We start from the raw sequence: 25,995 nt of genomic DNA on the forward strand, positions 1-25,995 counted from the left end.
CTGGATGAACTAGTTACTTACCTTCGGTAACGATATATCTGTAAGAGACATTAGTTAGTTAGATACCTCACCGACCCACCCATCCTCCCCGTTCTGCGAATCGATATCTAGGGTTGAGGTCATCCCTTTCAGGGCCCTAGCATTTTTTGGCACCAGTGTCGGTCTCTTGCATGGCTCTGCGTTCCTGGCGCAGAAAGCTATGTAGAAGAACTGGCGTCAGCGCGCGAGGGCGGCGTCTAAGTACTCCGACGTCATCCCGGCGATCACGACGCTGACGACGGACGCGGAGCCGTAGACCACGCCTAGCGACGCGCAATGGTATTGCTGACACAAATCTTTCCGGATCCAGCCTGACGCCTGGGGATATTCTAAGGTGAGGAATCTAACTAACTAATGTTTCTTACAGATAGATCGTTACCGAAGGTAAGTAACTTGTTCTACAATGCCAATAGTTCCAGCTCCAACAAATGCAAGACCTATGCTTGTTCTTCATTTGGTCTCCTGGCATGAGCCTGCAGCCTTTCTTCCAGACTGTTCACCCCCATTGGTTAACAGTGTATGCTCGATACTGTGTTGGCACTCTGCACCCGATCGCCCCTGTCCCACTGAGGGTGTAAGTTTGGTGCTGCCTTGTGCCACCCTCTCCCACCCCCATACTTACACGAGGATATCGACCCCTGACACCACTTAACTCACCTGTGAGCAGCGCATCTTTGCGCACCCCCAGTCTCTATTGGTTAACATTGGGCACCCAACCCCAAATCTGACCTCTGCAACCGGCCGCTGGTGGCGCAACTTTACTGCCAATCTGAACCTTGCCTGTGGTCGACCTGAACCTGAAACCCAGAAGACTATATGTACTTACCTGAAAAACTGCATTCCTGTTTTTCTCAATAGGATAACATTGCACAGCCCTAAAATTGCAGTGTACACTTTTCAAAGTGTAAAGTATTTTTCCTGAAAAATGTACTTACCTTTTTGCGTACATCTTGATCTTAAAATAGAACTTGCAAAAAGGCATATTTTTCTAACATTGATGTGGTTCTCCTTTTTGAGTCGTGTGTCTTTTATTGATTACTGTGTGCATAATGAATGTCTTACACTCCTCTGTGTTAGGCCTTAGGCTGCTCGCCCACACTAACATAAATAGAGCTCTTTGGGTTTACATTGAGCCCTGTACAGTCAGTGGTATAACACATACAGATCCGACTTCCTACAGGCCTCCTGTACTGAACTGGTACTTACCTAATAGGACTCTCAGGTCAGGAACTAAACATCTTCTTACCCCCTTCAGGATTCGCACCACCAGGAATGGCGGTAGATCCTTTTCTCATCTGGCTCCTGTCTTTTGGAATGAACTCCCTTTGCAGCTTCATGTGGTTGTGAGAAGTTGGCCTGGTATATGCTGTCCACTAATTAAAGTGGGCACCTTGTACCAATCCAAACAACCCTTATTGATGATTAGGTTAAAGACAACCTTTATTGAAAGCTATCGTAGTGGTAGCTATGGAGAACAGCCTTCAGGCTAAGTCTCGAAGGAATGTAAAGCAGCTTGTTTTACCAGATCAGAACCTCCTAAATTACCAAATGAAGGAAGAACCACACAAGATATATATAAAATATATGTCTTTATTACTAAACACTCTCTACTAACCTCATTATAAGATTAGAGCACAAAGCACACAATATTAAATCGCTAGAACGACAGTAAATAGCACAATACACAGTGGGCTCCAGGGGGAGACCAAACCATATACTAAAAGTGGTATAACAACCTCGACTTAACTAGACACAGTGCCTAGAGCACGTACAATTGCTGGGACCCCAAGGAACCACCCAAAGTAGTGACACAAGGGACCCACGGAGGACGGGTGCAGTGTGTGAACACAGGCACGAGCTCTGTACAACTCTATGAGAAAGTCGCGGTTGGAACTTTAAAGATTAAGGACACTTCGGAGAGGACTTTAAGCAAACCCTTTCAAACATAGAAGGTTCTAAGGCCAGCACCCTTGAGAGTACCAAGGTACCCGTGTTACCTATCCCATAGGAGCCGGGTACATAGGGGTCAAGTGATGTCAGAAACCTTCGTCGTTTTCAATGGTGTGATGCCGAAAAGTACTGCTGCCGGGAAGATGAGAAGTGTCCGGTGGAATCCAAGCCTGGATCCGAGGTGAGAAGAACCTGAAAGCAGAGGGGACAGAGTCTGGGGTCACTTCAGGGTGACCAGGGGCACAATAGACGAATGCCTACGATGTCAGGTGCTTCAGGTGAGATGACGCGATGCTAGACTCTGCAGCCACGGGGACCAGGAGACTTCTGCGGTGACCAAAGTCTGGAGGTGAGTTGTCCCATGAAAGATGTCGGGTTCTTGGGGGGTTGGTCAGTGTCTGGATTGAACACCAACAAGCCTTGGCAACAGCAACCCATGCGGGCAGAGGAAATCAGGTTCAGTGAGGACCAGCAAGGTCCTGGGGACTTCCCAAGCTATGGAGAGTCAGGGCAGGTCTGGAGCAACCAGGAAAGACCAAGGAAAGTCAAATTTACCTTCACAGGGACCCACTGGCCAACGGGCCAGGGATCGCGAAGGGACCTCGTGCTGAATCACGAAATACCAGCCCACAGAACACTCGTGGAGAGTAGGCCGGAAATCTTCGGTGGAAATACAGCTCGGGGTTAGGACTACATGTAGCCCAAAGCACAGCCTGTGGGGTTGCCAAAAAGCATATGCTGCTGCAAAAGTGCGCGGTGCACAGTTGTTCGGGTTGCATGGTCCTCACGAGGGATACTGGTCTCAGAATTGCTGAGAGAGCAGATCGACCTCAGAGACCTCGGAAACCCACCTCCTGTGTTGCAGAAATCTTCGGATTCCTCAGGAGCTCGGGAGATGCAAACCAGTCAGATGCGTTAAAGGTGCCTGCCTTGCAGGGGAGTAACTCCTTTACTCCAAGGGAGATTCTTCAGTCATCCAGCGTAGTGCAGATCGTCGAAGTACTTGGTTTCTGTAGCAGAGTTTAGTCCAGGTAAAATGTAAAGTCCTGTAGTCAGGGTTCCTACTCTGTAACCAAGGAAGGGGTGTGACAAACTCTGGGGACCCACCTATGGGAGGGTCAGGACAGAGGGGTCGCTACACCCATGTCCTTTGTCCAGTTTCGCGCAGGAGCAAATGGCTCCTGCAACCGGTTTGAGCTGGACTATGCACAGGGACACCAAATGTACCCCCAGTGCAGTCTTTCTGGCACTCTGAGGCACCCACCCAGCCCCAATACACTAAAGCCTGTCTGGGAGGTGGTCACACCTCCCTGTGACAGGAAACCTATTGTCAAGCCTTCCCCTGCTCGAGTTTGGCTCAGCAGAAGGAGGGCAGACTCGTATCTGTGGCTGGCAGCATCCATTTTGTGATACCCAGGTCGAGAAAGCTGGTACCGGGTAGCCCGCCGACCCACAGTAGTGGTTCTACAAGGGAGGAATCATACCTCCCACACCAGTTACTGGTGTGGAGGTATGATTTGAAGGTGTTTGACACCAAACACAACATGTTTCTAAGCAGACGTTTTAAAGTTAGCATTTACAGCGAGGTTATAATGCACTTAAATGTATATGGTTGAATGCATCACAAACAACCCCGGAAAATAGGTTCCGAAGGCTGCAGAGGGGTTCTGCTCATGCATGGGCACCCTCTCACATAAAACCCAGCACCCTGCCTTCAGGATTGGTAAGGCCTGCCATAGGGGTGACTGATAGGTTTATGTGTGCAGTGATTTAGAATAGATATAGTGAACCTATATCTAAGTAAGGGGTGCATGCACCACCTTACACATGCTGCAGTAGCAGACCTGTGGTATCAGTTTGAATGGTCTCTTAGGGGTGGCACAATACATGCTGCAGCCCCTGGGAGGCCTCTGGGGTACCTATGCTCTGGGTACATAGTATACTAGGGACTTATAAGGGTACCCCAGAATCCAATCTGGAGTGTACCTAAGTACATGCAATCAATTTAGAGGAGAAAGCAGCTAGACTGGGGTCCTGGATAGCAGGAGTCCAGTCAGACTTAAGTCGAAAACAGTGAAACATCAGCAAAAAGTGGGAGTAACTATAAGAAGCAGATCATACTCTCCTACAATGGTTACGGACCACAAACCGTTCTGTACCAGGCTGTAAACGTGTCTCTTTTGACTGCCTTTTTCCTTCTGTCAGTCGTCTATTTTTCCCTTCACCGGTGTTCGCTAGCGCTTTGAGACCCCCGGGTGATATGTACGCTCAATTAAATCTTATGACTTTCTGCCAATAGCACTCCTGCCTAGAGTTCTGAAGAAGATTAAGAATCATTGGGCCCAATTCATTCTTGTGGCCCTGGATTAGGCACAGAGAGTCTGGTATACTGAGCTGTTGAGCATGACCATCGGTCCTTCAGTCAGTCCGCATCTTCAGGTGATCATCTGCCGCAGAAAATAGGCAGGGTTCTGCAGTTGAACCTGCGCACCCTCCACGTGCATGCGTGGAGATTGATCGGCAACATTTAACAGTTTTTGACCTGAAGTCTGTGAAGTTATTCTGGCAGCCAGGCATCCTGCTACCAAGTCTGTATACACCTACAATTGGGATACACTTGTCATGGTGTGCTTCCCACAATGTTGAACCACTTTCTACACCTTTGTCCAAACTTCTTTATGTACTCTATCTTTAGCCCAACAGGGCTCTTCTATTGGCATTGTCAAAGGGTAACTCTTTTATCTCTACATTCTTAAAATTGCCAGACCAACATTCTCTTTTCAAATCCTCTGTTGGAGCCAGGTTCCTTAGTGGTCTCCAGCAATTTTCTCCCCACCCAACATTCAAACTTTTGCACGATTGCTCTCTTTGATTGCTGACCATTAGCACTGACTTTTTAGTGGCCATCACATCAGCCAGGATGGTAATTGAATTGCAGGCCCTTCTCTGTGCACCCTCCCTATACCTCCTTTTACCTGGACAGACTGGTCCTCCAGACATGTGACTTCTTCCTTCCAAAGGTTGTGACTCCCTTCCACGTAGGCCAGAGCATTACTCTACTTACTTTCTGCTCTGCCCCACCCTTCCAAAAAGAAGGAGAGGGTCCACCTTCTGGACCCAAAGAGAGTGTTGTAGTTCTACTTTAACCACACAAATGAGTTCCATTTAGATGATCAACTCTTAGTGGGCTGTATCGGAGCTGAAAAAAAAGGAATGGCTTTTCAGAAGTGAACCATCTGGCGATGGATTGTCCTGAGCATTAAAATCTGCTACGGATTGGCCAAGAAATAGCCCCCTGAGGGCTTGTGGTGTCACCTCTGTCTTAGCATGCGTCATTCTCTCCCTCCCGGACATATGTCAGACAGTGACGTGGGCATCATTGCACACGTTCACAAAACATGACTACCTGGACAGTCAGGTCGATCCTGGCGGGCACTTTGCCCGTTCGCTGATGCAGGACTTTTTTGTTTAATCTGTTTCGCAGACCCACCTACAGGGACATATTACTCCGGTATCAGCTATTAGTCTCTATCAGATGAACAAGTTACTTACCTTCACTGTCCCCTTATCTGGTAGACACTTTATCTTGCCGCAGAATCCTTACCGACCCTTTCATCCTGCCCACTCCGCAAACTGGTTCAGGTGTATGGGACACCCTTTTCAGGACCTTAATCTTTTCTGCACCAGTGGTCAGTTCTCATTGTGGGTCCACGCTTCGAAAGTCGCAAAAGTGACAGATTGCCGAGGGTGTGCCTATATAGACATCACTTCCGATGCGGACTATGTGATCATCGCAGAGCTGAATGATGCCATCTACCGGAGCACAGGGGTACTGCGTGAAAATCTTGAGAATCCAGTGTGATGCCTTGGGATTTTCAAAGGTAAGGAATCTGTGGCTAGATGAAGTCTCTACCAGAAAAGGTGTTTCCAAAGGTAAGTGACTTTTTCATCATGGCATGTGTAGCATGGATTCCATTATAACTCCTGTCTCTGCGTTCTCGTTAAGATTTGTTTTCTAGATGTGCAGAAGTTTTTCGTGATTAAGTATTTGCTGCTATGTTTTCTAAAGCTTCAACCAGTGGCCGATAGCGGGTTGATATAGGTGGACTTGTGACTAATGATACTACTTGATGCAGAGTTTAGGTATGATAACTTATTCTGATTTTTGGGTAGCTAAATGCTCGTTTTTGCACTGAAATTTGCTAATACCTCCAAGGTTTGAGTCTCACCCTCACCATAAAAAGAGGTGCTGGTTACTGAGAGCTTCAAGAGAGTCAGAAACACTGGAGATCAGAAAAGAGGCAGAGGTGAGTACGGAGATTACTATAATCCCTGTCTGAGGAATCTCATTACCAGCTCAGGATTATACTTTTCATAATTTTGTTAAAGGTTTTGAGAGTCCAGAGGATTCACAGACATAGGAGGCATTCTGTGTGAACGCTCCACTGTAATGAAAGCAGTCGATCTCTCTAAAATGTATGCCTGCTTCAGGGGGTCTTGAGAATTGGTTTGAACCAACACTTTGCTGATAAGTAAGCGGGCTTATGAGCCTCGGAAGACAATGCAGACAAGGAGTTCATTGAACCTAGGGTGTCAAACCCCACATGGTAGACCTGGAATATGGTACGTCAGACACTTTCCTCCTTCACTATTCTCAGGATGATAGGAAATGTGAACACAGATGGGGGACTGTCTTTGTAGTGCAGCGTCTCTAGCTGAGTCTAGCCCTGCTCCTAATTGCCAGAATTGTAACCCTCTTTGCATATTTGGCACAAGGCCATTAACCTGCAAATATTTTTCCATCACACTGATTCCTTAGACTGATTCCTTAGCCTAGCCCTCCAAGTGGGTGAAAATACCCAATGTTCTACAAGAGTGTGTTTGCCGAAGACTTGATGGGCCAACTGCCATTTGACATCAGTGGCACTGTTCTCATTGTGGGAAATTGCTTGGGGACTTACATCTACGAGGTGGGACAATGCCTAATACTCCTGATGGTTTTGCTAAGTAGGTAGCACTTACAGTGAAGCCACAAACTCATTTACCAGCTTCTGATGACCTCTCAGGGCTGGTCTGTTGTGGTGCAAGGGGAGTCTTCTGTTGTAGTAAGTGACTGCTCAGAAAATGTGGGTGAAGTTTGGATTCCGCCAGCCCAACATGCTGAAAGTGTCACCACCACCTCTAGAAATCTAGCAGATCTTTTCAGCACTGATTTTGAATATACCTGGGGTGCTAAAGCCCTTGGTTTTAAAAGGCAGGCTACATAGTGTAGCTGCTTAAGTCTCTTTCGAATATTGCTTGTGAAATGTATTCAGTTTTGAATAATTAAAAAGCCCTTTGTTCAAAATGTACCCTTTTATTTTTCTTGCAAAATGTTTATGAAACAACTCCCGCCTCTTCCCCTATTGTACTTGTTTGCTTTCAACATGTACACAGAGGGGATTTTATTGCAAGGGCGGTGTTAAATGCCAAGTTACTGCAACCAGCATTGAGGATTCAAATTGCACTCTGTTGGCCTTTCTCTCTCCATCGCACCAATCCCCTCTTTGAGGGGTTCTTTAACTTCGTCCTTTCTTTTTTCTTTACTCTCTCATCTCCCATCTACTCACACTTTGTTTTACCGTTCTGCTTCAGCCTCACTACAGCGAAAATAAAACCTTCACGCTCTTTGAAGATGAAGACGAAACTCCGGCTGAAGAAGACACCAGCATTGACGAGGATCAAGATCCTGATATTGAGGGGTAGGGAGAATTTTAGGGTCTGATTAAATGTGACAAAGAAGCTTTCAACATTAGCCAATAGTTTGCATGGGTGTTAATTGTTTTCTGATTCATTTAGGAGTAGATTGTGGAAGATGAGCTCTCTATTTTCTGTTGAAAAGAAGTATTGACTTTTCATCATTATCTCAATGAAAGGAGTTGGTATTGGAGTCTTGAGCAGTGTCCTCTTAGATTGGAGAACAAAGGAAACTTTCCTACACTAACATTCTAGCCTGTTTCCCATCCCCAACATTGCTGTGGTACCTAGTGGCTGTTAGGACCACACATTTATGCGTTTCGTACTCTTTATCTGCACATTTGCATGCCCAATCCATTTCCTTTTTTTATATTTTAGGGGGCTGGCTTAGTATATGGTGCACACTTATCTAAGTGGAGCACTTTGCACTAATCCAGGCAATCCTTATGGTGATTTTAGTGGTCTTAGACAACCATAGAACGCTTTGTAAGGGGGAGCTGTGGAGAGCAGCCTTCATGCTTATCCAGAAGGAGTATTAAGCAGCTTGTTTTACCAGATGTTTTCAGGGAGTGTAGGAAGGTAGGATCTTTCTGCATTGCTACCCCCACTTTTGCCTGGTGCTATGCTATTTCTGATTAGTTTGATTGGGATCCTGCTAAGAAGGACCCCAGTCTCTGTGCTTTCGCCCCTAAATTGGTTTGGGAAATGCTTAGGAACATCCCAGATTGGACACTAGAATAAGGTACTAGGGTAACCAGGGCATAGGTACACCAGGGGTTCCCCATGGGCCGAAGCATGTTTTATCCTGTCCATGGGAGACCACCCAAACTATACCTTCAGGCCTGCCATTGCAGCCTGTGTTAGCTGATGCTAGCACCATTTACGAAAGATATAGGTTTACCTATATCTATGTTTACTGTACTTAAAACCTAATGGTCACTCTTATATTAGGCCTTTGCAATTCTGAAGCCAGGGTGCTTGTTTCTAAGTAAGAGGGTGCCCCTGCATGAGCAGCACATCCCTACGACCTACGGAGTCCATTCTCCCGGGCTGTGAGACAGCCATAGGACATATAGAGGGGCACCGCGTCATTACTCGGTGACCACCTAGAAAACTGGCTGCAACGAATCCTATCATGTTTGGTATCAAACATGTTGGAATCATACCCCCACACCATAAATGGTGTAGGAGGTATGATTCCAAGCACTGGAAAGGCCCTCTGTTAGGCCCTCAGTACTCCCGGTACCAGTCTTCCAGACCTGGACAGCAAGCCAGGGCTGCTACCGGCCAGAGACCTGTTACTGCCCTCCTGCAGCTGAGCCAAGCTCAGGCAGGGGAAGGCAGAACAATGGGTATAATGTCACAGGGAGTTGTTGTGAGAAATTGGCCTGATATATGATGTCACTAATTCTAGTGTACACCTTGTATCAGTCCAAACAACCCTTATGGTGATTGGTTGTAAAGTCAACCTTATAGACCAGCTATCCTAGTGGTAGCATGGACAAGAGCAGTCTTAGGCTAAACTCTGTATGGCATGTGAAGCCAGCTGTTATACCATATGTAATCCCTTGAATACCAAATGAAAGGACACCACAACAGATATATATAAAAATAGAATGCATTTATTCTAGTCAAACCCTCAGCACTCTTTATGAGATTCGAGGTAAGTACAACACAGTCTTATTTAAGCATACATTAAGTCACACAGGTTAGTAATACAGTTAGGCCCTAGGGGCCACGCAAACCATATACTAAGTAAGTGGTATGAGGACTACTGTCACGAATACAGGATAGGCCTAGGCCTAGGGAATCGCTGGGGCTACACTATACTACCAAAGGTTAGGAAGTGGGAGGCCCACGGGATTCAGGTGCAGAGTGGAAACACTCACGCGTAATGCGTAAAAGTCGATAGAAATAGAAGTTCTTAGAATTTAACAGTTTTAGGACACTTCTGGAATAGCTAGGAAGTCGAGACTTGGAAACTAGACCCTAGGATAGTCAATACCCTTGTGAGCACCGGAGTACTCAAGTTACCTAGCCCACGGGCTGCGGGTGCATAGGTGTGAACTTGCGTCGGGTTGCGTCGTGGACTTCTATGGATGCCTGAAGGAAAGTTTCTGACAGGCAGTCAGTGAAGAGTGTCCGGTGGATCCCAAGGATGGAATCAAGAAGGAAGGATACCTGCAAGCAGAAGGTACAGAGTCTAGGTCACCAGCCAGGAGCTGGGAAGGAACCAGGCGATGTCGTGCAGATGCAGGTGAAGAGGTGAAGCTTGTCGCAGCAGCCACGGGTACCAGGAGACGTCGAGGACGACCAGGACCAGGAGGTGAGCTGTCCCACGAAGGCTCTTGCTGTCGGCGGCGTCGATGTCGAGTTAGGACCCAACAAGCCTTGGCAAGCGGAACCCACGCAGAATGGAGGACTTGCTTCTGGTGCAGACCAGGAGTGTCTGGGGTGCTTCTCTTTCACAGAGGAGTGAGTGCCAGTCTGGAGGAGCCGGACCAGCAAGGTGAAATCAAAGGTTCGTCGTCGCAGAGGTCACTAGCCAACAGGCCAGCAACCGGACAACACGTTGAGCAACTCAGGTGCAGAAGGGCCCCGCGCAGAACACATGAAGTGTGGGGAGCTGATCTTCTTTGCAGATGGTGCTCGGGATGGGGGCTTCTCAATTCCCCAAGCAAAGCCTCGAGGAAGCCTCAGAAGTCACGCTAGTCAGTTACTAGCCACTTTTCCCAAGTCGCCGGTCCCTCGTCGCCTCCACGGGTCTCAGCTTTGCTGTAGAGGTGGATCTGGTTCAGAGGTGTCTGGAAGTCTCGGCGCTTGTCAGTCTCTGCAGTCGTCCTTCGTAGGATCAGTTGCAAAGCAAGCAGCGGTCGCTGGATGGTGCCTGGTTGCCCAGGGTGGTCACTCCTTGGCCACAAGGGAGATTTCTTCAGTCTTCTTCCTGAGGTCGAATGTCGAAGGTCCAGAGTTTCTGTTCAAGTTGCAGATTCAGGATAATCTAATTTGCAGGGCTCAGCTACCTACTGATATACTGGGCTAGTGGGCTGGGCTACCTGCAAGGTCCCTCCTATGGGTGGGACCAAGAAGGGGGGTGGCTACACCCCCTTTCCTTTGTCCAGTTTCGCGCCATAGCTGGGGCTGGAGTACCCCAGCGCCGGTTTGAACTGGACTATGCATGGGACACCTTGTGTGCCCCAGGCATGTCTCATTCCTTTCAGCCCTCCCTGCCCCAATACACTAAAGTCTGTCTGGGGAGGTGCTAGCACCTCCCCAAGCAGGAAACCTATTGTCCAGGCCTCCCTGGCTGGGAGGGCTCCCAGCTGCAGGAGGTCAGACTCGTGTCTGTGGCAGCAGTATCCATTTTGTGATGCCGAGGCTTTGGTCAGAGTTAAACAGCAAAGTAGGATTTTAACATGTCTCTCCCTCTAGAAGGGAGGAATAATATCCTCATCACCAGAAATGGTATGGGGGTATTATTCCAAAGTGTTAGACACCTTACACGACATGTTTTGATAAAGCCAAACCATAGTTACCATAACCGTTTAAGATTATAAGGCACTATAAGAGTATATGGTAGGCTATATCATAGAACAGCTATAAGGACATGGCTCCGAAAGCTGCAGACAGGCTCAGCTCATGCTAGAGCACCATCTCACATGTTACCAAGCACTCTGCCTCCAGGATTGTTAAGGCCTACCATAGGAGTGGCTCACAGGTACACATGTGTCTGGTTTAAGGGTAGATATAGGTATACTATATCTAAGCAAGGGGTGATTACACGACCTTGCCCCAGCTGAGTGATCAGCCAGTTGTGTTTGATTGGAAGGCCAGGCCAGGGGTGGCATAATACATGCTGCAGCCCCTGGGAGGCCTAGGGTACACCTTTGCCCTGGGTACCTAGGGTACACTGTACAGTGTCCAATAAGGTGACCCTTACCAATTGGGTATGTACCTAGGGTACATGGGGTCCATTTTAAAGAGAGAGCAGACAGCCTGAGACCCTGAATGGCAGGATCTCAGGCCAACTAAGTGGAAAAACCAGCTAGACACTAGACAAAAAGTTAGGGGTAACCATAGTCAGATATTCACCTTCCTACACTCACCGACCCACCCATCCTCCCCGCTCTGCGAACCGACATCTAGGCTTAAGGTCATCCTGTTCAGGGCCCTAGACTTTTTGGCACCAGTGTCGGTCTCTTGCATGGCTCTGCGTTCCTGGCGCGGAAAGCTATGTACAAGAACTGACATCAGCGCGCGAGGGCGGCGTCTAAGTACTCAGACGACGTCATTCCGGCGCACTACGCCAACAACGGACGCAGAGCCGCAGACGACGCCTAGCGACGCGCAAGGGGTATTGCTACAAAAAATCTTTCCGGATCCAGCCTAACGCCTGGGGATATTCTAAGGTGAGGAATCTAACTAACTAATGTTTCTTACAGATACATAGTTACCGAAGGTAAGTAACTTGTTCACCAAGGTGGTTGCTCAGAGGACCATCTTCTTCTCCTACAGGAGGAGGTCCTAACGTTACTAAAAAAAGGTGCGATAGAGGTGGTTCCGGAGCAGGAAAGGGGTCAGGGATGCTACTCCCGGTATTTCCTGATTCCGAAGAAGGATGTCAGGCTGCGTCCAATCCTGGACCTCAGGATCTGGAATTTTTTCTGAAGCAAAAGAAGTTCAAGATTGGCACCCTTGCGCAGGTTCTTCAAGCGCTGCAACAGGAGTACTGGATGGTGTCCATCGACTTGCAGGATGCGTATTTCCACATCCCAATCCTGAAGTCGCACAGGAAGTATCTCCGTTTTACGGTAGGGTGGCAACATTAGCAGTTTGCGGTCCTTCCGTTTGGTCTTACTACTCAACCTCGAGTCTTCACCAAGGTGATGGCAGTGGTGGCAGCCCATCTCAGAAGGTCGGGTATTCCAGTTTTTCCCTATCTAGACGACTGGCTGATCAAAGCGGAGTCGCCAGAGAAGGTGCTTCATCATCTGCAAGTTACAACCCAGCTGTTGTACAAATTGGGTTTCTCGATAAATGTACCCAAATCTCACCTGGTGCCCTGTCAGCGCAACCTGTTTATAGGGGCGGTACTGGACACTACTGTGTGTCGAGCATTCCCACCTCCACAAAGGATTCTCGACAAACAGGAAATCATTCCCTTGTTTTACAATGGAGCGGTCGTTCCAGGCCTGAAGGTCCTTCGTCTGCTCGGTCTGTTTGCTTCCTGCATTCTGTTGGTCAACCATGCACGCTGGCACATGAGGGTCCTCCAGTGGTGCTTCCGCAGGCTGTGGTATCAGCACAAGGAAGATCTCAGGGAGTCTGTGAGGATCTCCAGAGAAGCTGCAGCGGATCTGTCTTGGTGGAGTGTGGAGGGCAATCTGTCTCAAGGAAAGCCTTTCCATCGTCCTCCATCGGTGGCCACGGTGATAAAGGATGCTTCCACTTTAGGGTGGGGTGCTCATCTGGGGGTCTGAAGGTCAAGGATCTTTGGTCTCCAGAAGAAAGGTTGTTTTACATCAACCTTTTGGAGTTGCGGGCGATACGTTTGGAACTCAAGGCCTTCCTCCCTTCGCGGTCAGTTGGTTCAAGTCTTGACGGAAAACACTACCGCGATGTGGTATGTCAACAAGCAGGGAGGAGTGGGATCGTATTGTCTCTGCAGAGAGGCTCTGCGTCTCTGGTCCTGGGCTCAGGATCAACATATTTACCTGATGGCAAATCATCTGGCCGGAGTTCTGAACGTGCGTGCAGACAGTCTGTCGGCAGTTCTCCGCCGACCACGAGTGGAGGCTCCATCCGGAGGTGGTTCGTTACGTCTTTCGGATGTGGGGAACTCCTCGGGTGGACCTGTTTGCCACTCACGAGAATGCTTACTGCCTGTCATTCTGCAGTCTCCAGTATCCGATGCAGGGTGCTTTGGGGGACGCGTTTCAGTGGAGATGGGACTCTCTTCTCCTTTACTCGTTTGCTCCCATACCCTTGATTCCTCGGGTTCTGAGGAAGATTCGCCAAGACCGGGCCCAAGTCATATTGATCGCCCCGTATTGGCCAAGAAGGGTGTCTTCTCCCCCTCTCCTCGTACCCTCCGCTCCGTCTCCCTCAGGGCAGACCTCCTCTCGCAGTCGGAGGGGCAGGTTCTACACCCCCACCTCCAGAGCTTACATCTTCATGCCTGGAGATTGAACGGGGCAACCTGAATTCTTTTTCTCTCCCTCCTGATGTGGTAGATGTAATATTGTCTGCCAGACGTCATTCCACTAAATCTGTCTATTCTTATAGGTGGTCTAAATTTGTTCTTTGATGCGGAGAGAAGTCTATTGACCCTTTGAGGGCTCGTTTATCCAACATCCTTCAGTTTGCTCTTTCTCTTGCTCAGCAGGGCTTTGCTGTAGCTACTGTAAAGGGATATTTTTAACGGCTTTGTCGGCTTTCCTTTGCTTGCTGGATCACCCGTCTTTGTTTAAGTCATCTATTGTATTAAGATTCCTTAAGGGCCTTACAAATAAGTTTCCGCCTTTTCCTTTTATTGTGCCTCAATGGGACTTAAATCTTGTCTTAACTTACCTGGTGGGTTCTCCTTTCGAGCCCTTGCACAAGTGTCCCTTAAGGCTGTTGTCTTTCAAAAGTTTTTCTCATTGCTATTACCTCGGCAAGGAGGGTAAGTGAGCTTCAAGCTCTGAGTTCAAAACCCTCGTTCTTGACCATTCATGCTGAAAGAATGGTACTCAGGACAGTGCTGCTTTTCTGCCTAAGGTGGTAACTCCTTTCCATCTGGGGCAGTCCATTAACCTTCCTACCTTCTATCCTCCCACTCACCCTTCCAAGGAGGAGGAGCGGCTTCACCGCTTGGACCCTAAGAGGGCAGTGAGCTTTTACCTCGATAGGACTAAGGACTTTTGAGTGGATGACCAGCTCTTCGTGGGCTTTGTTGGCTGCATCAAATGCAGAGCGGTGCACAAGCGCACCCTTTCCAGATAGATTATCTTGTGCATCAAGATTTGTTACTCTTTGGCCGGTAAGGAACCTCCAGAGGGTATAAGGGCTCATTCTACCAGGGCAAAGTCTTCTACATTTGCCTTGTCTAGAGGTGTTCCTGTGGAGGACATTTGTAGGGCGGCAACCTGGGCCTCCCTCCACACTTTCGCGAAGCATTACTGCTAGGATTCCGAGGTGAGGAGGGACGAACACTTTGCTCGTTCCATCCTTCAGGACTTTCTGGTATAGAAGGGTGGACACCCTCCTCTGGGAGTGGGACTGCTGTGGGAATCTTTTCACAAGGTGAGGAATCCACTGGCAGATGTATCCATCAGAAGAACAAGTTACTTACCTTCGGTAACGCTTTTTCTGGTGGATACAATATCTGCCTGTGGATTTCTCACTGACCAACCCGCCTCCCCGTTGTCCACCCTTGTATACCTACAATAGTGATAATGTTTAAAAATTAATTTATTACTGTCAAAGGAAGAGTGCTATTTCTTTTGCCTTCCTGTATTATCTTCACACTGTGTGTGGTATATTGTGTATTATGTACTGTGTATACTGTATATATATTGCTGTCAGTCCATCCGTGTGCCTCGAATGCACGGAAAAAAGGGCAGAAAAAAGGGCAGAACTGACGTTATCACGCCGACTAGGTCTTCTTATGGATCCAGTGACGTCAGCGGAGCCGGAGCCGTGCCTCTGTGACGTCGTCCTCGTTGGCTTGGAGAGCTACAAAAGTTTCCGAATGTTGCTGGCGCAGAGGATATTCACAAGGTGAGGAATCCACAGGCAGATACTGCATCCACCAGAAAAAGCGTTACCGAAGGTAAGAAATTTGTTAATCTCGATGACTGGTTGTTGATGGCGGGCTCGCCCCAGGTAGTCGTCTTCCACCTCCAGACTATGGCCGACCTCCTGCATATGTTGGGGTTCTCCATCAATGTGCCGAAGTCGCACCTGATTCCCTCTCAGAAGCTCCTCTTCATCTGAGCGGTTCTGGACTGGACGCAATTTGGGGTCTATCCTTCCGAACAGCGAGACCAGGATATTCGGGCTATGATTCTGCTCTTTCAGCCTCTGTCCGAGTTTCAGTCAGAATGGCCCTGAGGCTGCTGGTCCTCATGGCCTCCTGCATCCTGCTGATCGATCATGCCAGGTGGCATATGCGTGCTGTGCAGTGGGACCTGAAGTTCCAGTGGGTGCAGCATCAGGGGAATCTGTCCAATTGCGTCCAGAATTCGGAGGGCACTGCTCGACAACTGTGGTGGTGGTTAACGAACCAGGAATGGGCCAATGGCAGATCCCTCTCCCTTCCCCAACCAGACCACACCATGGTGACGGATGCCTTCCTTCTGGGATGAGGCGGCCATATGGGGGAGGTGAAGATCAGAGGCCTCTCGTCTCCCGCGGAGTCTGGGCTTCACATCAACCTTCTGGAGCTCCGGGCTATTCGTCTTGAACTGAAGGCATTCCTTCCCGTTGTCCAGGGAAGTGTGGTGCAGGTGTTCACGGACAACACCACTGCCATGTGGTATTGCAACAAACAGGGCGGGGTGTGGTCGTGGACCCTATGTCAGGAGGCCCTTCGCCTCTGGACATGGCTAGAACATCAAGGCATTTCCTTGGTGGTTCAACACCTGGCGGGTTCTCTGAACGCCAGGGCGGACGAACTCAGCCGCAGGTGCATGATGGATCACGAATGGCGTCTAAACTCGGACGTGGCGCAAGGTCTCTTTCAACAGTGGTGAGAGCCTTGGTTAGATCCATTCGCCACTGAAGAGAACGCGCAATGTCAGCAATTTTGCGTGTTGAAATTTCCAAGTCGGCACTCGCTCGGCGACACTTTTCGTTTCGAGTGGAGTTGCGGTCTGTTGTACGCCTTTCCGCCTATACCACTTCTGCCCAGAGTGCTGAAGAAGATCATGCGCGACCGGGCCCAAGTCGATACTGGTATCCCGAGCTACTCAGTCTGTCAATCAATCCCCCGATTCGACTGCCTCTTCAGGAGGATCTTTTGTCGCAGCAGTAGGGGACGGTCCTCCACCCGAACCTGTCCAGCCTCCACCTCCATGCGTGGAGATTGAGCGGCGACAGTTGATGCCATTTGACTTGCCTCCTGAAGTCTGTGATATCATTCTGGCAGCCAGGCGTCCCTCCACTAAAACAGTATACGCCTGCAGGTGGAACAAATTTGTGGCATGGTGCACAGCAAAGGCTGTGGATCCCCTTTCCGCCCCGCTTTCTAAGGTTCTACTCATTCTTCTTTCCCTGGCCCAGCAGGGCTCTGCTCTGGGCACCCTCAAGGGATACCTTTCAGCTGTTTCTGCTTTCTTACGGCTTCCTGATCAGCCTTCTCTTTTCAAGTCCCCTGATGATGCTCGATTCCTTAAAGACATATGCTTCCTCCTGTCCCTTTCGTAATGCCTCAGTGGGATTTGAACCTGGTGTTGACCTATCTGATGTGCGCTCCTTTTGAGCCACTTCATAATTGTCTTCTAACTCTTAAGACTGCTTTCCTGGTTGCCATCACCTCTGCTAGATAGGTGAGTGAGCTCCAGGCTCTCTCTTCTAAGCCTCCTTCCCTCTCTGTCCATCCGGACAAGGTTGTTCTCAGGACTCGTCCTTCCTTTCTCCCTAAGGTGGTAACTGCCTTTCACATCGGCCAGTCTGTTACATTGCCCACCTTCTTTTCGCCTCTGCATCCCTCGAAAGAGGAAGAGAGGCTCCACCGTCTGGACCCAAAATGAGCACTGTCCTTCTATCTGGACCTTACGAAACAGTTCCGGGTGGACGACCAACTCTTTGTTGGCTACGTGGGCTATATGAAGGGGCGGGCAGTGCACAAGCGAACCATCTCTCGGTGGGTCGTTCTGTGCATTAAGACCTGTTATTCCTTGGCTAAGAAGGAGCCTCCTATGGGGCTGAGGGCCGATTCCACTCTGGACACAGCGGCTACTACTGCCCTGGGTCGGGGAGTCCCTCTGCAGGACATTTGTTAGGCAGCTACGTGGGCCTCACTGCACACGTTTGCCAAGCATTACTGCCTGGACAGCCAAGTCTGGAGAGATGGCTTCTTTGGCCGTTCTGTCCTCCAGGACTTCCTGTTGTGATCTTGGTTCACAGACCCACCACCGGGGTTGGTATTGCTGGGGTATCTATTCTAAGGTAAGGAATCTAACTAACGTGTTTCTTTCAGATGAACAAGTTACTTACCTTCGGTAACGATATATCTGTAAGAAACGTTAGTTAGATTCCTTACTGCCCCACCCTCCTCCCAGTTCTGCAAACTGATGTCTAGGGTTAAGGTCATCCCTTTCAGGTTCCTAGATTCATGGCTCCAGTGTCGGTCTCTTGCATGGCTCTGCGTTCCTGGCGCGGAAAGCTATGTACAAGAACTGACGTCAGCGCGCGAGGGCGGCGTCTAAGTACTCTGATGTCATCCCGGCGATCACAACGCCGACGATGGACGCGGAGCCGCAGACGACGCCTAGCGACGCGCATGGGTATTGCTGACGAAAATCTTTCCTGAGCCAGCCTGACGCCTGGGGATATTCTAAGGTAAGGAATCTAACTAACTAATGTTTCTTACAGAACTATCGTTACAGAAGGTAAGTAACTTGTTCGTTTGGCAACTGGTTTCCCCTCTCCTGCCTGAGTGCAAGCCTACGTACCTAAACAATAGGGTAGCCCTTCCTACGTGGGCTTTCTACTTGCCCTTCAAAGGCTGCTTTACGACTGGGGGACCTAACACCTCCCCCAGTAACAGTCCTCTACTATCTTTTCTGGGAGTCGTTCACACGTCTCCCCAGTAGGGCAGCAGAAGGCTATCTCAGGGACAGACCTTGTGTGCAACTGTAAATGGGCACAAGAAATCTTGGGTGACAAAAGTTGCAACTTCTAAAGATGCTCTTTCCCCAGCAGTGACATTAAATTCAATTTAACCATTAAATCTGCGTTAATTCGCTGATTCTGTTGATACCTTACAGTGCTAACTTTAATAGTCTCGTTCAGAAAATAGCAGGGGTGAGATGGCAGCCTATAACTCTGTACTTGCCAATTGTGCTACTATCCTTTCCACAGTAAAGACAATAATTTTGGGTTCTTACATTTGGAACATGTAAAAGTACCTTTTAATGTACAGGACCCTGTCTGAGGACTTGAGAGGCCTACTTTAGGAGTGACTTGCATATATTAACAAGCATTTGCAATGCGATAGGTCTCGCATTTGCGAGAGTTTGGGCAATTGGCATTGTAAATGACAATGCCTTTTAGTTATGTGTTTTGAAAACCTGCAAGCGGTGTGTATGTATTTATAGTCGTTGCTAACGAGAAGCAAAGCTAGTAGTAACTTAGCCTGTTTTTTTACTGCCAGCCATGCTTCTTGTAAGCAAGGATTACAAGTACAAAGTGTGCGTTTAGGCGCTGCTGGCACGTTTTCATTGCTTTAGCACTAAAGGAAATATGTTTTTCTGATGGATACATCTGCCAGTGTATTCCTCACCTTGTGAATAGCCCCTGCGCCAGCATTCCACGGAACTTTTTTCTCCAGCACTCCACGCCGACGTGGACGACGTCATAATGCATCGGCTCCGCTCGCGACTGACGTCACCGGAGCCATAAGAGAACCACATCGGCGTGATGACGTCAGTTCCCTTTTTTCCGCGCCATTGACGCGCAACGGTTTTTCCAGTACTCTCCTGCTACTTTGTAGTTGTTAGGTGTTACTGTTCGTAAAATCTGTAATGTCCTCGACGAGGAAGTCGGGCTTTAAGCCCTACAGGGAATGTGGGGGCCATATGTCGATGACGGACCCCCATGAGGATTGCTTGTGGTGCCTTTCGTCTGACCACGATGTTGAAGATTGTGTATGCTGTAGGAGGACGAATCCGAAAGCATTTAAGGAGAGAAAGGCTAAGCTGTTTATGGCTAAGATCGGAAAGGAGAAGAGAGGGATAAAGAAGGAGAAGTCGAGGCCGGAGTCGTCGACTTCGAGGTCATCGAAGTCGAAGAAGCATCATAAAAAAAGGAAACATTCTTCTCGACGTCGGTCCTCGAAGAACAGGCGATCGAGATCGGCTTCGCCTCGACGACGTCGAAGTAAGGACTTGGCACCTTCTCCTTCTAAGTCTCCGGTAGGATCTCCTTCGCCGAAGCGGACTCCAGCGCGGTCACCAGCACAGTCCCCGGCGCCGTCCCCGGCGTCATCTCTGGTTCCAGTGGAGTCGTCTGGTTCTAATGGTAGTCAGGAACAAGGGGAAGAGCCTCCTCCAGGGACTGAGGATTCTGCGGCTCCGATGGAGGACACTGCGGCGCCGCTGCCAGGTACTCCGCAGAAGGATACAGGTTCGGCACCTTATCCACAGTTCCCGGTTCCAGGTGCTGATTCTTCGCATTTTTTAAATGCCATGTATGGTATCTTTAATCGGGCTGCCTTCCCATCCGGTGCACCTACTGGTCCCGTGGGTCCTATGGCGTATACTTTAGGGGTGCCGCAGCATTACGCTCAGGCCCCCTTCATGCCCTTTCTGCCGATGGCGCCTTCGTGGCAGTTTCCGGTGCCGTCTGGGGATCTATCTCGGCTTCGTCAGGATAGACCTTCTTCGGAGCCTTCCTCGACGCCGTTGCCGACTCTCTCGTCGCCGCTTCCGGCGCCGCCGACTCCGTCTCTGGCGCCGCTGACTCCGTCACCTCTGGCTCCGCCGCCGACGCCAACGACGCCGGCTCCACGGATTCGATCAAGAAGGGAGGCCCAAAGGGTATTGGAAGAAGGAAGGTATAGAGTGGAGGTAGAGGAAGGTGAAGTGGACACATCCTCTGATGAGTTTGAGGGGATACAGGAGGCTAGTGGCCTGGATACGACCCCTGAGTGGGAGCATACTTCGTCTAGATCCTCTCCACCGCAGGAATTGGCTCCCTACCATGTGGTTATTAAAAAGGCCGCAGAACTGTTGGACTTACAGCTACCCTCTGCGGAAGATAAGTCTAATCTATTGACAGAGGTGTTGCATTCGCCCACTTCAAAATCTGAGCCTTTGCTGCCTTTTAATGAGGCCATTTTGGAGCCTGTTTTGGAGGTTTGGCGAAAACCATTTTCTTCTCCGGCAGTTGCCAGGCAGGTGGCGAGAAGATACAGGGTGGCACCTGGAGATCCGGATTTTCTTTCAACACACCCGTCTCCAGAGAGCCTGGTTGTGCAGGCGTCCTGCTCAAAGCATGCTTCAGGGGCATTCCCTCAGTCTCCTGCTGATAGGGATTCCAAAAAGGTTGACCAGGCGGCTAAGAAGACTTTTTCATTGGGAAGTATGGCGTTAAAGTCTACCAATGCCACGTGCTTGGTGGGTCGTTGTGTGCATGCATTAATGGACTCAATTAAGTCTTTAGCCCCTAAGCTGCCGGATAATGATATGGCGTCCTTCATGGAGGTGGTCGCAGATTCTCAAGCTGCTGCTAGACAAGTTATCCAATCGGGGCTTGATACAGCAGATTCAGTGGCGAGAATTATGGGCTCTTCTATTGCCACAAGAAGGCAGGCATGGCTCCGTTCATCTGGCTTCTCCACGGATGTTCAGGCCACATTGGTGGACTTGCCGTTTGATGGGCAGAAGTTATTTGGAGAAAAAGCTGACTCCGCCCTTTAAAGATTCAAGGACAGTAGGGTGACTGCTAAATCGTTGGGTCTGCAAGCACCTGCTAAAGGATCTGGTTTTAAAAAATTTTGGGGTTTCGGAAGGTCTTCATTTCGCTCCTTCCGACAGCCTCAGCAGCAGCAGCAACAACAGAATCCTCTCTATAGGTCCTATAGAGGGAGACAAAGGGGTCGGAGAGGTTCTGGACGTAACCCCTCTTCTTCTTCCTCCTCCTCCTCTGCTCCCAATGAGGCTTCAGGGAAGCAGCCCTAGATCCCCCATCCCGGATCATGTAAGACGTGTGGGGGGTCGGGTGTCCCACTTTCTGCGGGGTTGGAAATCTGTTACAACAGACCTTTGGGTTTTGAACCTCGTGGAGACTGGGTACGCCCTTCCCTTTCGGGAGTTTCCTCCCCCTTACCCTCCTTGTCAAGGTTACTGCTCAGAGGACCATCTGCTCCTTTTACAAAAGAAGGTTCTGGCTTTGTTTCAAAAAGGGGTGATAGAGGTGGTTCCGGAGCAGGAAAGGGGTCAGGGATGCTACTCCCGGTATTTCAAAAGGACGGCAGATTGCGTCCAATCCTGGATCTCAGAATCGTAAACTTTTACCTGAAACAGGAGAAATTCAAGATGCTGACCCTTGCGTAGGTTCTTCAAGCGTTGCAGCAAGGAGACTGGATGGTGTCGCTCGACTTGCAGGACGCGTACTTCCATGTCCCAATCCTGAAGTCGCACAGGAAGTATCTCCGTTTTACGGTTGGGTCGCAACATTACCAGTTTGCGGTCCTCCCGTTTGGTCTTACTACTGCACCTCGTGTCTTCACAAAGGTGATGGCAGTGGTGGCTGCTCATCTCAGGAGGTCGGGGATTCCAGTTTTCCCCTACCTGGACGACTGGCTTCTGAAGGCAGAGTCCCCAGAGATGGTGCAACATCATCTGCAGGTAACATCTCAGCTGTTATTCGACTTGGGTTTTTCGATAAATGTGCCCAAATCTCACCTGGTGCCCTCTCAACGCAACCTGTTCATAGGGACGGTACTGGACACTACTGTGTGTCGAGCATTTCCTCCTCCTCAAAGAATTCTCGACATTCAGGAGATGGTCCCTTTATTCCACAATGGAGCAATTGTTCCAGTTCTGAAGGTCCTTCGCCTGCTCGGTCTGTTCGCTTCCTGCATTCTGTTGGTCAGTCATGCACGCTGGCACATGAGGGCGCGCCAGTGGTGCCTCTGCAAGCAGTGGTATCAGCACAACGGAGATCTCAGGGAGTCGATCAGGATCTCCAGAGAAGCTGCAGCGGATCTATCTTGGAGGAGCGTGGAGGGCAATCTGTCTCAAGGAAAGCCCTTCCATCTACCTCCATCGGTGGCCACAGTGATAACGGATGCCTCTACCTTAGGGTGGGGTGCTCATCTGGGGGATCTGGAGATCAAGGGTCTTTGGTCTCCAGAGGAAAGGTTGCTTCACATCAACCTTCTGGAATTGCGGGCGATTCGTTTGGCGCTCAAGGCCTTCCTCCCTTCCCTTCGCGGTCAGTCGATTCAAGTCCTGACAGACAACACTACTGCGATGTGGTATGTCAACAAGCAGGGAGGAGTGGGGTCTCTTTGTCTATGCAGAGAGGCCTTACATCTATGGTCCTGGGCTCAGGACCATCGGATTTGTCTGATGGCAAATCATCTGGCCGGGGTGTTGAACGTACGTGCGGACAGTCTCAGTCGGCAGTTCTCCGCCGATCACGAGTGGAGGCTTCATCCGGAGGTGGTTCGCTTCGTCTTTCGGACGTGGGGAACTCCTCGGGTGGACCTGTTCGCCACTCACGAGAACGCGCATTGCCCGTTATTCTGCAGTCTCCAGTTTCCGATGCAGGGAGCGTTGGGGGACGCGTTTCAGTTAAGTTGGGGCTCGCAACTCCTTTACGCGTTTCCTCCCATACCCTTGATTCCTCGGGTTCTGAGGAAGATTCGACAAGACCGGGCCCAAGTCATATTGGTCGCCCCGGATTGGCCAAGAAGGGTGTGGTATACAGATCTTCTCCACCTCTCCTCGTGCCCTCTGCTCCGTCTCCCTCTGAGGGCAGACCGCCTCTCGCAGTCGGAGGGGCAGGTTCTACATCCCCACCTCCAGAGCTTACACCTTCATGCCTGGAGATTGAACGGGGCAACCTGAGTTCATTCTCTCTCCCGCCTGATGTGGTGGATGTTATTTTATCGGCCAGGCGACACTCCACCAAGTCCATTTACTCCTACAGGTGGTCTAAGTTTGTGAAATGGTGTGGAGCCCATTAACCCTTTAATCGCCCATTCTTTCTAATGTGCTCCAGTTTGCTCTTTCCTTGGCTCAGCAGGGCTTTGCTGTGGCCACGGTCAAGGGCTATCTTTCGGCCTTATCGGCTTTTCTATGCCTTCCTGATCAACCGTCACTGTTTAAATCTCCGGTTGTACTGAAGTTTATCAAGGGCCTTACAAACATGTTTCCTCCCACTCCCTTTGTAATGCCACAGTGGGACCTCAATCTTGTCTTAACTTTTCTGATGGGGTCTCCTTTTTAGCCTCTTCATAGCTGTCCTTTGAGGCGGTTGTCCTTTAAGGTGGTCTTTCTTGTAGCCATAACCTCGGCAAGGAGGGTGAGTGAGCTTCAGGCTCTTAGTTCTAAACCCCCTTTTCTTACATTACATGCTGAAAGGATGGTTCTCAGGACCAGGGCTGGTTTCCTGCCAAAAGTTGTTACTCCGTTTCATTTGGGGCAGTTTGTTTCCTTACTTGTGATAGAAATGCTTGGAATCACTGAGTGTGTGTTATATTAAAATGTGCAACATTATTTCCATTTACTTACCCCTTAATTTACAGTGAGCCACGTGTAGGAAGGTGGAATATGACTGCATGGTTACCCCCAATTTTTGACTGGTGTTTTGCTGGTTTTCGACTTAGTTTGACTGGGATCCTGCTAATCAGTACCCCAGTCTAACAGCTTTCTCCCTAAATTGGTTGTTCATGTACTTTAGGTACACTACAGATTGGATTTTGGGGTACCCTTATAAGTCCCTAGTATATGGTATACAATATACCCAGGGCATAGGTACCCCAGAGGCCTCTCAGGGGCTGCAGCATGTATTATGCCACCCCTGGGAGACCATTCAAAATGACACAACAGGTCTGCTACAGCAGCCTGTGTAAGGTGGTGCATGCACCCCTTACTTAGATATAGGTTCACTATATCTATCCTTATCACTACACATATAAACCTATCAGTCATTCCTATGGCAGGCCTTATTAATCCTGAAGGTAGGGTGCTGGGTTTTATGTGCTAGGGTACCCCTGCATGAGCAGAGCCCCTCTGCAGCTTTCAGAACCTATATTCCAGGGTTGTTTGAGATGCAGCCAACCATATATACTTAAGTGCATTATAACCTCGAGGTAAATTCTAACTATAAAACGGCTGCATGGAAACAAGTTTGGTGTCAAACACCTTGGAATCATACCTCCACACCAGTAACTGGTGTAGGAGGTATGATTCCACCCTACTAGCAGGAGAAATATGACAGCACCGGTACCTGGAACCAGCTTTACAGACCCTGGCATCACAAAATAGATGCTACCAGCCACAGACACGAGTCTGCCCTCCTGCTGCTGGACGAATCTCCGGCAGGGGAAGGCTGGACAATAGGTTTCCTGTCACAGGGAGGTGTGACCACCTCCCAGATAGGCTTTAGTGTATTGGGGCTGGGTGGGTGCACTCTGAGAGTGCTTTGATGTCTGCACTCGGGGCATATTTGGTGTCTCGGTGCATAGTCCAGTTCAAACCGGTTGCAGTGGCTATCGGCCCCTGCTCTGGCGCGAAACTGGACTAAGGAAATGGGTGTAGCCACCCCTCTGTCCTGACCCTCCCATAGGTGGGTCCCCAGAGTTTGTCCCGCCCCTTCCTTTGGTATAAAGTAGGAACCCCTGGCTACAGGACTTTAAATATTACCTGGACTAAACTCTGCTACAGAAGCCAAGTTTCCTTCGACGATCTACGCTTTGCTGGACTACAGAAGAATCTCCCTTGGAGTAAAGGAGTTACTCCCCTGCAAGGCAGGCACCTCAACGCATCTGACCGGTTTGCATCTACGCTGCTCCCGACGGACTGCGAAGATTTTGCAACATAGGAGGTGGGTTCCCAAGCTTCCCCGAGGCCGATCAGTGCTCTCAGCAAACCTGAGACCCAAAGCCCTTGTGTGGACCGTGCAACCCAAACCCCTGCCACTCGACATCCTTTGTGGGACAGCTCGCCTGCAGACGTTGGTCGTCGTCGACGTCTCCTGGTCCCCGTGGCTGCAGAGTCAAACTGCACCTGAGGCACCCGACATCGGTGGGCATTCATCTAACGAGCCCCTGGTCACTGTCAAGTGACCCAGACTCTGTCCCCTCTGCTTTCAGGTTCTTCACATCTCCGATCCAGGCTTGGATCACACTGGTCACTTTTCCTCTTCACGGCAGCAGCACTTTGCATCCTCTCGCCATACAAAACGACGAAGATTCCTGACACCATTTGACGCCTATGCACCTGGCTTCCCTGGGTTAGGTAACACGAGTACTCTGGTGCTCACCTGGGTGCTGGCCTTAGAACCTTTTGAAAGGGTTTGCTCAAAGTCCTCTCCTTAGTGTCCTTAATCTTT

The 25,995-nt window shown here is 49.6% G+C and overlaps 1 protein-coding gene across 1 annotated transcript in view; it reads left to right on the top strand.

The window, feature by feature from the left end:
- IPO4 (importin 4) overlaps positions 1-25,995 on the top strand; it is a 3,494,625-nt gene that overhangs the window by 2,424,887 nt on the left and 1,043,743 nt on the right. Inside the window, exon 19 of the mRNA XM_085624107.1 lies at positions 7,624-7,730. Coding sequence (XP_085480233.1) covers positions 7,624-7,730 — 107 coding nt within the window. The remainder of the gene's footprint in view (positions 1-7,623; positions 7,731-25,995) is intronic.

The sequence above is a fragment of the Triturus cristatus genome, chromosome 1_1, assembly GCF_964204655.1.
Source record: "Triturus cristatus chromosome 1_1, aTriCri1.1, whole genome shotgun sequence".
NCBI classification, from domain to species: Eukaryota; Metazoa; Chordata; class Amphibia; order Caudata; family Salamandridae; genus Triturus; species Triturus cristatus.